The sequence below is a fragment of the Natator depressus genome, chromosome 9 (genome assembly GCF_965152275.1).
Source record: "Natator depressus isolate rNatDep1 chromosome 9, rNatDep2.hap1, whole genome shotgun sequence".
In the NCBI taxonomy this organism is placed as follows: Eukaryota; Metazoa; Chordata; order Testudines; family Cheloniidae; genus Natator; species Natator depressus.
In genome coordinates this window covers 27076597-27089962 of record NC_134242.1, presented here as the reverse complement: position 1 = coordinate 27089962, position 13366 = coordinate 27076597, and the positions used below count along the sequence as shown (strand labels likewise).

General features: G+C 44.1%; 1 protein-coding gene across 1 annotated transcript in view; it reads left to right on the top strand.

Moving 5' to 3' along the window:
• Positions 1-13366, top strand: part of MED12L (mediator complex subunit 12L) — a 328770-nt gene that overhangs the window by 41900 nt on the left and 273504 nt on the right. The window contains exons 5-7 of the mRNA XM_074963764.1: positions 6601-6770; positions 12406-12516; positions 12983-13252. Coding sequence (XP_074819865.1) covers positions 6601-6770; positions 12406-12516; positions 12983-13252 — 551 coding nt within the window. The remainder of the gene's footprint in view (positions 1-6600; positions 6771-12405; positions 12517-12982; positions 13253-13366) is intronic.

Genomic DNA, 13366 nt, shown 5'->3' with positions numbered 1-13366 from the left:
GGAGCATAAGCATTCGTGAGCTACAGCTCACTTCATCGGATGCATTTTTTCCCCCCCACTGAATGCATCTGATGGAGTGAGCTGTAGCTCATGAATGCTTATGCTCAAATAAATTTGTTAGTCTCTAAGATGCCACAAGTGCTCCTTTTCTTTTTGCGGATACAGACTAACACGGCTGCTACTCTGAAACCTAGTTTAGTTGTGCATTTGGCAGTTAGGACCCAGTTTGCATCTCATCCAAAAGATGGGACCTTTGGCACAGTGCTGTCTTGCAAGTGTATTGATTTAGTACTGTCACAAACAGATAAAGGTCTCCTACTGAACTAGCAAAATGAATGAGTTGTGTTGTCCTGGGTTTTCCTTAGCACACTCCCATCAAACTTCTGTCCAGGTCTGGCCTTGCATATCTTGCAATCTAAGGATGACACAATTGCAGCTTGAAGCAAGTTTTTGCAACACTTTTGAAGATCGATTTTCCAAGATAGAGTAATAAATGGTAGAGAGGGGTCTGTGCCATGAGGCTTAGATCAGGCATTCTCCAATGTGTGTGTTTGGACCCAGTGTTCAGGTTTGGGCCCAGATACTCTGTAATATGTAATGATTGCTGGAGTGCATTTCAGAACTCTGTTGAAATGGAACCGTGTCCCATCACCAGTGACTGGAAAAAGGCCAAAAACATTGAATTAGGTTCATGCCTCCATGTTCTGTTCTTGTTTCCTTAAGTCAGGCAGTGAAGCCCCCTCCTGATATTTGATTTGGTTGGTCTGTGGTCCATGCCTCTTGTCTGTGACTGACAAAAAGTGCTCTTTGGTGGATAAATGTCTGCCTTTTTTTCTCCCTTCCCTCTCTGCTGCTGCTTTTCCCCCTTTTCTCTACAGGAGAAGCTCATCTCCATATCAGTGAAGCAGATCTGCAACTTTTTGGGGGACTGACCACCTTACTTATCTAACTCTAACTCGCTGTTTCACCCTTATCACTTTTTGTGTGGCAGAATCTCTTCTCTTTTGCCCCAAGCATTAGGGGTGGGGTACGCATTGCAACAGGGTCTTTCCAACCCCTCATGACCCTTCCAGCTGCTGTGTGTGAGTGTAGCAGTGGGTCCTCTGCTGCCTTTCCCCAGGCCATGGAGTGTAGGGTTAGGGTTTGCCGAAGCAGGCCCTCTTTCTCCTCCCTGTAGGGAAAAGGGTTGGGGAGATGGTGGGGTGTTTGCAGTAGGATCCTCTTCTTACCCAGTAGAAGTGATAGAAGAGGATCCCTAGATGAGAATTCCCCCACCCCCTGCTTCTCAGTAATGTGTGTGTTTTAATGCAGCTGCTGGTGGGTGGCTGGGCTGCTGAGTTCATCTCACATGTGAGTTCACATCACCTTCTTTTTCTCCTCTTCCTCCTGTGACAGTCGCTTATTATCACAACAGCAGGGAGGCAGAAGGCAGTGTCAACTCCTGATGGGGTCTGCTGCTGGCCCAGCAGTCATGGATGGGGGAGAGAGAGCAGGCAGGCTTCCGAGGGAAGGGAAAGAGACTGAGGGTGGCACTGTAGGCTCTGTGCATCTTTTCCTTCCCCCTCCCAAGGTCTCTCTAATGTAGAAACCTTTGGGGAAGAAGAGTCTCTAGGACCTGTCCCTCAACCCTGTGACCAGTGCTGCCTTGCTTCTCTTCTGCTTTTTTTTCCTATTCCTTCCTGTCACACACTCTCTTCTCTCCTTCCGCAACCTGTTATAGGTTTTTATAGAACATAGTGTCCTAGGCACTTACTCACCTGTCTCCTATCTCCTGCTTTTGCTATTCCACCTTGCTATTCCAGTCTCTGACCACCTTTATCCTCTTACCTCTACTCCAAACAGTATTAGGGATAGTCCGTAGGAGGAGTTATAGTATTAACCGCTAGAAATAAGTTTATTGCTTTCCTAATCACGGCGATTAGCTCTGCTCATGATCTTCGTTGAGACAGCACATCATGCTATCCCAGGGAGATATAAAATGACACTGGATTAGGTTTGAGTACCAAAGGCATATCTTCTCAGCCTGGAATGAATATTGGTAATGCTGCATTTAAACCAAAGAATTCTCTCAAACTATCTTGACTTTTTAAAAAAGAAAAGAAAAATAAATACGTTGAGTCTTCTGAGCAAAATCAATGGTTCAGGTCCTCAGTTGGTGTAACTTGTGGCATAGCTTCAGTTTACACCAGCTGAGGCAGTATTTGTGAAGAAAATGTTGTTCTGCTTCCTGGAAAGGGAGAGACAGTGGTACCACAGAGGGAAAAATAGGTGGGTGGATACTTCTGGTTTCAGTTCTGTCTTTGGTCAGTTCCATGATAGCTGGAGGAGGCACATGGTTATCTGAATGAAACGAGATAACAGGACTGTCCTAAGGCTGATGCACTTAGTTTTTGTTTCAGTATTATATTAGTGCTCCAACACAGATTTCATTTTGAATGTGCCAAATGGGTGCTAAAGGTTACATTATGCATGCAAGTTCGCTATTTTGCAAAGGTTATTTAGAGCTTTCTGAGAATAATTATACAGTACATCACTGATTAGTTTTTGGCAGTCTTCAAAATGTTTCAGGTCTGTGCCTTAAGTAATGAAAATCATTCATTCTCCATGGTTTCTAACTCAGTGGCACTGAGGTACTGGTAATAAATTGCCTTGGGAAAATTATTCTTTCATGGTGTGACATTGAAAAGAAGTGTGAAATGGTGGATTTGCAACAGTTTTTAGAAAATTGAGCGAATGTTTTGAAGCAAATATTTACTAAACATTTCTATATAGTTGGTTTAAGCCTGAAAATTACTCCACGTTTTTGTACCAAGCCACTAGCTTTGGAGAGAAAACCCTTTCAATAGATGTTGATGGTAGAAGAAATTCAGGTTCAAAGATTCAAAGATGAGCAAGCTAGCGTAAAGCCTGAGGAGCAAATATTGCACAGGCCACAATGAAAACTGTAGCCTTTCATATAGGGAGTCCCTGTAGCTCTGATAGTAAACAGGTTTAGACTGTCAAAGCAGTGCTTTCATGTGTTCATAGAAGAATGTGCTACAGTATTCTCAAATATGCTGCATGCTGGTTAAACATAACTCTGTAACATATTTGTCTCTTGTGGGATATTAAAAAAAAAATATCCCTAGTAAATTCAGCTGTACTGTTAAGAGGATGGAAAAGAGGAATTCTAAGGTAGGTAATCCTTCACCTAAATTATCACCCATCGTTAATTTAAGGTTTGTCTAGACAAAGTTAGTGTGCAGCAAGCTGCGATGTGAATCTAAAGCACATTAGCATGCACGTATCAACTGTCCATGTAGACCCTGCTACCACCCACTCCTGCATTTGTACTAATTTTAAGAAAAGTTCCACCATATTTTGTGTATTGCTCTCATACTGGGTCCATATTTCTGTGATTATCTGAATAAGAATGACAGAAAAGCCGCAATCACATCATTATTGCAAAACTTCACATAGCCTTTTACTACATTGTTCACTTCACTCTAAACTTTAGAACGAAACACTCAATGAGGTAAATGGTAGTGGATTAATTAACTTCGATTAGCACTGTTCTGTGTATGGCAAGATCAAAGCTTGTGATGTCGGTGGTAGTTTGTATTCACAGAAATCCTCTTCATGTGCACAGATGATAAATGCTTAATTGTGTCCTGTGAGGTGTGCAAGTCAGACAAAAGACAGAATCTGCAAGATGAGAGGGGTGTTTGGTTTTTGAAAGGCAAGACATCAGAAGGCTTTACAAATATTAATGTAAGGTTCAACAAATGGCTTACATGACTTCAGTGAAAATGTTAGGAGTTCAGACGAGCAACTGCCAACAGGAAGACCCAAGGTTTTGGGTGTAATGAGCTAGAAGGAAAGATTTAGGGCCAAATGTTCAATTTGGAGTGCCTCAAAATAGGCATTTAAATTCATATTCAGACACGTTTTACGTGTCTATGTTGAGGTATCTGCATTTCAAAGGAGGAAAAAAGAGGTCATGTTGGGGTAGAAATCTGAGGCATAACCTTTTAAAAGGAGCGCTACAAAGATTAGGTGGAGAAATTGTTCTCCATAGCTATCAGCTGTAAGGTTAGAAATAATGGCTATTTTCTGAAGCAAGAAAAGGTACAGTTAATAGAAGAAGCTGTTTTGGTAAACTCAGCAGGGCAGTTGGACATACCACAAAAAGGAAAAAAGAAATAGTAGTAGTAGAAATCATCTGAGTCATATTTTGAGTAGCCAAAAGTGCTGAGATTAAAGTAATGGGAAACTCACCCTTTTAGTTAGCAAAATTCCAGTGGGCTAAAACTGGAGGGTTTGGGTCACACCCCAAAAGTTTGCTTGGTATACTGAGTTTGCCATTGAGGCTTGACCACTCCCCTGACTACAGGGTGTGGCAAGAAGCTCTTCTACCTCTGCTTCCTATCGCCTACAAATCTTTGGGAAATATCTCCCAGGGAGTGGGCTGTCTGCCTTATACTGCCCCCCACCCTTCCCCAATTCAGTAGCTTCCTGCCCATTCAGTACTATGAAACTGGAAATTCTCCTTCCTGCTTGGTTTTGTAAAAGGACGTTTACTTTATTTGGGGGTCTGAAGGAGGCTGATCAGGTCATGGAAATTGCATTCAAACCTCTGTGTAAAGCACTAGCACACATCTGATCCTATCAAAATACTGCAGAATACATTGTAAAGTAAAGAATTGATATATTTTTTTTAATCCTAAAGGCTTTTGTATAATCAAACCTGTATTTTGTGACTTAAGCTACTTGAGGGTGAACTTTTAAGTGTATTCACTGAAGTTGGTGATGGCTCAAGGTTTTAATATCCGTCTTGTCCTGTGTATAAAGGAGGAACACAATATTATTTGTTGTGTATTGCTCTTTCTTGCGTGTAGACTCAAGTGGGCTGACACTTGCTGTAGCTTCTGCTGAAGTCAGTTTTGAAGTTCAGCACAGCCATCCTTTAGCTCAGTCACTGTTGGCTCTGACCATCTGGTCAGGGAACATCCTATCAGAGGTAGGCCCAGGTAGTAGGGTTGTATGTAAGAAAGTGCCAAAAGATTCTTTCATGTATGCAGTGGGGGAGGTTTAGGTTGGATAGTAGGAAAAACTTTTTCACTAGGAGGGTGGTGAAACACTGGAATGCGTTACCTAGGGAGGAGGTGGAATCTCCTTCCTTAGAAGGTTAAGGTCAGGCTTGACAAAGCCCTGGCTAGGATGATTTAGTTGGGGATTGGCCCTGCTTTGAGCAGCGGGTTGGACTAGATGACCACCTGAGGTCCCTTCCAGCCTTGATATTCTATGATTCTATGGTCAGGTGGAGTTGTGGCCATTTTCAGAGTTACACGGCAATCTTCTCCGGCAGCAGACTGGGTTGGTCTATGGGTTATTTTTCCCTTTCTCCGAGCACCTTGCAGGGCTTGCGTTGTAAGGCAGCTGTTACCCCTAGGGGTCGGAGCTAAGGACAGACAATGCATCTTTAGGTAGTCATGATGCCCTTAAGGGGAATCTTTTCGAGATAGTGAGAATTGTGCCTGGGGAAACCTGTGATTCTCAAGTGGTTGTGCACCAAGAGACCAAGGGCGGTTTGTAGGGGTACAGTGAAAGGAGACTGCAAGGACTGGGCGCCCCTGAATAACTGTTGGTTCATTTTGATTTAAGGTTTTGGATAGAGGCCTTTTAAATAAATGTAAGATCTAGAGTTTTATTGGCAGTTCTGACAAGTGGCATAAGCAATGTGTCACTAGCTCTCTGAGATACCGAATGAATTGAAGTTGACCTTTTTATGCTTTGAGGTTGCCAAAGGTGAATTTCTAGTGGGTGAATTTCTGCCCCTATGGTTTTGATGTAATTTGATGTACTAATTCTCCCTGCCCCCACTAAAGCATCCTGCATTGTAGACTCACTGGTTGGATGAGGCTAAGAGAAGCACTACTGCTTTCTGTTAATGTCATGACTATGTGACAGGCAGTGCAAGATGACTCAAATCTGTGATTGCATCTCTGTCCGTCTGACTTGAGAACCGTCAAAGCAGTCTTGTCTTGATGCATTTGACACTGCAGTGGCCAGTCTGTTGACCTAATAAACTGCTCTAAGAAGGTTACGTTCTGGAGAAAAAGTGAAATCAGAGTTCTTATAGATCAATTTCAAAGCATTATAAGAAGAATGGTTTTTTTATTTCCAATCATTCTGGCTTGTGTAAAATCCTGTTTTTGTTTTATTTGTTATAATTCTTTGCGGGGAAAAAGTAAGACTCCACATTGAAATAATTAATTGTAGTATATTCCTACACTTCTATGCAAGGTTGCTTTGTGATTGAATATTGAGCCTTGATGGAGCAGATGGGTGATTCCCTAAAGGCATAGCTGGTATTAGTACGTTTTAAAATACAGGTGGACACATTCCTGGTGTGTACACTTTGAAAACAAAGCACAGGAGATGCGCACACACACAACCTATTAGTTCAGAATCATGTTATACAATTGCTGCTTAATGTTATGAAAAGGTATTTTGACTGTAGAGGTAATTGAAAAGTTGTATTTTTACTATGAAGAATCAAATATGTCATCACATGAAAAGAAAAATAAGTCAATTTTTAACTGTAAACTTATTTCATAGAATGGACTCAGATCTCAACCAGATACCTTCGAGAGCAGCTGGCAAAGATTGCAGAATTTTATCATGTGTCCTCAAACCAAGGGAATGGCTCGGTAGCTATGCCTCAAGAGGTGGAACAAGCCCTGAAGCAGTGGGAATATAATGAAAAGTTGGCATTTTATCTGTTTCAGGTAACCTTGTAAAAAGTGCCTTTTTGGGGATGACTGTATTAGGTAGGGTCCAATTTTAAAATGCACTTAGAAGTAATTTGGCACTTTGCCTGCTCTTTCATAATTTGCAGTTAGCAGCTTACAATTTGTGCATGTTTTGTTAAAATTTGCTAGGTATGATATTGTTTTAAGTTTTCTCTGTATTAGATTTATGAGGTTAAATGCATTCAGATTTAGGGACAAACTTTCAACTGGTTTTTAATTTTGGGTGCCTGGTTTAGGATATCTAGGGCAAGGGGTCTAAGGACAAATTTTTTGGTGGCCTCAGAGTGTGGCCACCAGCAAGGGTTGGTGGCCGCTCTCTCATTTTTCCCTAGAATACTTAATTAGCTTTAGGAAAAACAAATAAATATGCACATATACATGTCTAACTCATTGTAATTTATTTATTGCTAGTGAGTAAGTCTGTTGTGAAAAGTAATATTAACAAACATACAAGTATCACTTTTCACAGCAGACTTAGTCAGTCCTGGCAAGCCTGGGGACAAATGAAGGCCTGGATGGAGGGTCGGGGAAGGTAGCAGGAGCTGGGGCAATGAGGGTTGGTGGGTTGAGGGATGGGGGTGGCAGCGGGTGGCTGGAGCCTGAAGAACCGCAGCCAGAGCCTGGGGTCTGCTGCTGCATCGCTGCAGCCCAAAGCCCTGCTGCCAGAGCCTACCAGTCCACCACCCCAGGGCTGAAGCCCAAAGCCTGAGCCCCACCGCCCCTAGGAAGGCGGTGAACTCACCAACTCCCTGCTGCTCCTGCATTGTGCCCCAGCAGTCTCCAGAGGGGACAGAGCCCAACTGCTGCTGGTGGCCCCAGCAACCAACACCAAAGCGGAGCATTCAGGAGCAACAAGGAGGGGGAGGGGGCCTCTATTTTGTCACCCTCCCAACCCCATCACAGTCCAGGAGGTGTGGCCTCAAGAAAAGCCCCTGGTGGCTGCATTTGAGAAACGCTGATCTAGGGCCTGATTTTTCAGAGATTCTGTGGTTCTTTTACTGGGGTTGTGGGTGCTCAGTATTGCTGAGGATCATGTACTGCTAGGTCTCTGGGGCTGTACACCAAAAATGGAGGCATCCAAAATAGAATTCCGTTTTGAAAACTTGGGTCTCCTTTCCCATGACTCTGGTGTATGCACAGTTATTGTCACTTCGACAAAGCTGCAACTTTCTTGTCTTACCACTGATTAATTTTGCATGAAGTGGATTTAAACCTTTTAATTTAGAAAGAAATGCACATTATTATCAAACTTCCCATTTTCAGTCACTGAAACAGATAATGAGCAAATTAATATGTTAATTCAGGTGCAACCTGCTGATAGCAAACTTGTAGCTTCATATTTGGTAATGAAAGAGCTATTTGTTCATAATAGGATAGTGTAATTCAGCTCAACTGTAACTTGAGGTTGTGTGTGTGTATGTGTGTGTGGGAGCAGAGGGTGCTTCTTCCATAAGCCTAGTTTTCTGACCAAATTGTATGAATGAAGCATAAAGAGGTCAGGTAGCATGTGTTGGACAGTGGCTTGAACAGGGTTAAAGCTCTAGATTCTCTGATCCCTTAATTGATTAGTCACTTGCTCAGCCCATTAGACCCTGTGCCCTCCATAAATGCATTTTCAACATGTATTTGATTCCAGTGCTTGTCCATACATATTCCATTCTTGGTACGCATGCACCCAGTGCACTCGAGTTTGGGTTCTTTTGGCCAGCAGTGTCTGTTGGGGGCTGTGGCTGTGCCATGAGTGTCCTTGTACCTCCAACCAAGGGCATGAGGGAGGAGTGACCCCAGCTGCTTCTCAGTGCCTTCTCACTGCCTGTGGCTGCAAGTCAGATTTGCAGTGTCTGAGCTTTGTTGCTCACTGTGCAGCCCCAATCCCCACCCATCCCTTTTCAGGGCCCCTTTTCAGGACAGCATGCTACACCAGGAGGTGCAGTCACTGCCATATCTCAGAACAGTGGCAGAAGTACCTCAAGAGCATGGGGAGGGCTTTTACCCTCATTACTTTCTGAATCCCAGAAAGGAAGAGGGCTGGAACCTTTTCCAGGACCTGGGACAAATGAACCCCTTCAGGTACAAGTTCAGTTTGGTAACTATAATTTTGGTGATTCCAACTCTAGATCCACATGACTGTTTATAGCTTTCACTTCCAAGACGCTTATTTCCATATAGTGATTCACCCTGCCTGTAGAAGGTATCTGAGATGACAAGTGGGCAGTTCCCACTACCAGGACAGTGTTCTCCCATTTTGCCGATTGACAGCATAATGGGTATTCACAGAATGCCTGGCAATAGTGGGGGCTTACCTCAGGAAACAAGTTCATTTTTGTTTGTGTTTAGATGACTGGCTCATTGGCAAAAGTTGCATTGACAGGTTTCATGCTCCATACTACAGACTGCAACTTTTCATCCCTTAGATCATAGAATCATAGAAGATTAGGGTTGGAAGAGACCTCAGGAGGTCATCTAGTTCAACCCCCTGCTCAAAGCAGGACCAACACCAACTAAATCATCCCAGCCAGGGCTTTGTCAAGCCGGGCCTTAAAAAGCTCTAAGAATGGAGATTCCACCACCTCCCTAGGTAACCCATTCCAGTGCTTCACCACCCTCCTAGTGAAACAGTGTTTCCTAATATCCAACCTAGACTTCCCCCACTGCAACTTGAGACCATTACTCCTTGTTCTGTCATCTGGTACCACTGAGAACATCCGAGCTCCATCCTCTTTGGAATCCCCCCTCACTCTCCTCTTCTGCAGACTAAACAAGCCCAGTTCCCTCAGCCTCACCTCGTAAGTCATGTGCCCCAACCCCATGATCATTTTCGTTGCCCTCCGCTGGAATCTCTCCAATTCGTCCACATCCTTTCTGTAGTGGGGGGGCCCAAAACTGGACGCAATACTCCCGATATGGCCTCACCAGTGCCAAATAGAGGGGAATAATCACTTCCCTTGATCTGCTGGCAGTGCTCCTGCTAATGCAGCCCAATAAACCATTAGCCTTCTTGGAAACAAGGGCACACTGCTGACTCATATCCAGCTTCTCATCTGCTGTAATCCCCAGGTCCTTTTCTGCAGAACTGCCGCTTAGCCAGTCGGTCTGCAGCCTGTAACGGTGCATGGGATTCTTCCTTCCTAAGTGCAGGACTCTGCACTTGGCCTTGTTGAACCTCATCAGATTTCTTTTGGCCCAATCCTGCAATTTGTCTAGGTCACTTTGGACCCTATCCCTACCCTCCAGCATATCCATCTTAGTGTCATCTGCGAACTTGCTGAGGGTGCAATCTGTCCCATCATCCAGATCATTAATAAAGATGTTGAACAAAACTGGCCCCAGGACTGACCGCTGGGGTACTCCACTTGATACCATCTACTAGGGCTGCCAACTTTCTACTCACACAAAAGCGGACACCCTTGCCCTGCCACTATCCCGTCCCTCCTCTGAGGCCCTGCCTATTCTGAGGCCCCGCCCCCGCTCACTCCATCTCCCCTCCCTCTGATGCTCACTCTGACCACCCTCTCTCACTTGCTCATTTTCACTGGGTTGGCTCAGGGGGTTGGGGTGCAGGAGGGGGTTAGGGCTCTGGCTGGGGCTGAGGGCTCTAGGGTGGGGCTGGGGATGAGGAGTTTGGGGTGTAGGAGGATGCTCTGGGTTGAGAATGAGGGGTTCAGAATGTGGGAGGGGGATCAGGGCTGGGGCAGAGGGATGGAGTGCGGGGGTGGGTGAGGGCTCTGTGCTGGGGGTGTAGGCTCTGGGGTGGGGTTGGGGATGAGCGATTTGGGGTGTAGGAGGGTGGGAGGGGGGATTCTGAGGGGGGATGGGGGATCAGGGTTTAGGCAGGGGGTTCGGGCACGGGAGGGGGTCAGGGGTACAGGCTCCGGGTGGCACTTACCTGAGGAAGCTCCTAGAAGCAACGACATGTCCCCCCTCCGCTCCTACACGGAGGTGCGGCCAGGCAGCTCTGTGCGCTGCCCTGTCTGCAGCCTCCCATTGGCTGCAGCTGCCCCTACACTTAGGAGCTGGAGGGGGGACATGCTGCTGCTTCCAGGAGCTGTGCGGAGCCAAGGCAGATAGGGAGACTGCCTTTGCCCGGCTGCACCGCTGACTGGATTTTTAACGGGCCGGCCAGGTCAGTGGTGCTGACTGGAGCCACCAGGGTCCCTTTTCGACCGGGTATTCCGGTCCAAAACCAGACATCTGGCAACCCTAAGATCTGCAAGTAAACCAAGAAAAATCAATACTAACTCCAAGTCAAAGAAAGAAAATTATAGGAGGGGCTTTAGTATCCTTGAGGCCAATGGCCTACCTGTAGCCATTGTTTAGGTTGACTGGTAGCACTCACCTCTGATAATGTAGGCTGCTGCTTGTGAGTCACTAGCCGTGGAATATGCATGAACAAGTATTCAAAGAAAATATTGTTACTTACCCTACAGTAACTGTGTTTCTTTGAGATGTGTTGTCCATGCATGTCCCATGACCCGCCCTTCTTCCCTGATACTACAGAGTCTGATAACACCTGGATTCTGTATTGGGGGAAAGAACTGAGAGATAATTGAGGCCATCCTGCTCTTTATGCCTATGCCTAATGCACGAGGACACTCAGTGTGTAACCATTGCACACCAACACATACTACTGGCCAAAAGAATCTGAACTCAGGTGCATTGGGCGCATTTGCACCAACCGTGGAATATATATGGACAACACATCTCAAATAACCTGTTATTGTAAAGTAAGTAACTGTTTCTTTCTATCTGTGTTGTTGTAAGTTAAAGTAATTTTGGTTTATAAGAAGTTTAAAAAAAGATGTGACTAGAAAATAGCTCTTGTATAGACTAACCATTGTACAATTAGTATGGGCCTAAAGCCAGGTCACATGCAGGGATCCATTCCCGGCATTTGAGGGTTTCTTGATTTCCCATTTGCAGAGTACTAGACTACACCATCAGACCTCAAAAACCAAGAACAACAAATTGGTGCTGAATCAGTTTTCTGCTCCATGGAGAATGTACTTTGTGGAGTTCCCCTCCTGGATGTTCAGCCTTGCTCTCCTCCTGCATGGTCCACTGTGCACTCAACTTGCCTAGCCTGTCACTAAGCACCTCTTTCTAGTCTGATTATTAAAAATAACAGTAAAAAGGAATTCTGTTGTGGGGTAAATCAAGAAAGGTAGCGGGAGGCTTTGCATGGAGTGTGTGTACTCCCTGCCAAGCTGAAGGTCTGAGAAGGGGGAACTAAGACAGAAACAAGTCTCTCTGGTGCCAGGGGTCAGGCTTAGAGCTGCCAGGGGTCATGATAGTGAATCTGTCAAGGGGTTAGGGTTCAGACAGTCTGGTGAATTTGAACTGTGTGCATAGTCCATTCCAGTTCATGGTTGCTTCTTCATCTACTGGGCTCTTTCAGTAGCATTAGTTCTTGCATATTTTTCTTTCTAGGTTAATTTTTAAAAAATCTTTGAGAGTTGTAGGGTCTTATCATCAAGTCTTAAAATCATTTTGATTTGAATCAGGAGATCAGAGCCAAGTGGCATGATAAAGGAGCATTTGTAACAAAATTATAAAGCTTCTTGTGTGCTGCTTCCAATTAATTTTGATGCAATTTTAAAAAAAATTCTTTCAGGAGGGAATGCTTGAAAGACATGAGTATTTGACATGGATACTGGATGTTCTGGAAAAAATCAGACCTGCTGATGATGAACTTCTTAAACTCTTGTTACCGCTAATGTTGCAGGTACAGAGCATGGTTTAAAGCTATAGTTATTTTTGAAAACAATTATATTTTAAAATATCCCTGGTAACATTTTTTTATTTGGTGCTCTTCAGTATATTTGTAAAAATTGCTTATGTACTAATGTTCTACCTATAAAAAGTAGTGAAATCTTTTTCCAGATGCTTCGTATTTGGACTAAACTACAGTTTTATATGCATTTTTAATGCTTTGAAATTCCTCATGCACTGAATACTTAAATTAGGTTTTCTAAATAGAAAAACAGGGCCAAAAATGCTCTTTCAGGACAGAAGATTTTTTAAAGAGTCAGAACTGTAGACCAGTGTTTCAACAATGTTTTCTGTCTGAGAGATCTTCTAGATGCATTAGATGATCACTTCTAATTTATGTATGTTAGATATCAGAGTTGTAGTGAACGTGAGTACCTTGAAAAGTCTGTTTTGCTTAATATATTATGCATTTTTTTCAGTATTCAGAAGAGTTTGTTCAATCAGCCTACCTGTCCCGTCGCCTTGCTTATTTCTGTGCCAGACGACTGTCTTTATTGCTAAGCGATAGTCCTAACCTCGTAGCTGCACACTCACCTCATATGATTATTGGACCAAACAATCCTCCTTTAGCAGCTCCAAGTCCTACTGCAACAGGTCCTGTGGTGAGCCCGGTACAGCTAGCCCGTTCAGATTTCTTTTCCTGCCCACAACATCGTCCAGTAGTTTATGGACTGAGTTGTATGCTGCAGGTAGGTAGATATTTTCAAGGCTCTAACAATTCTCATTGCAATGTATCTGGGGACTTGATGATTGATGGGTCTGGTAATGCGATAAAAAGTCTTCTACGTAAAGGTCATTATTTC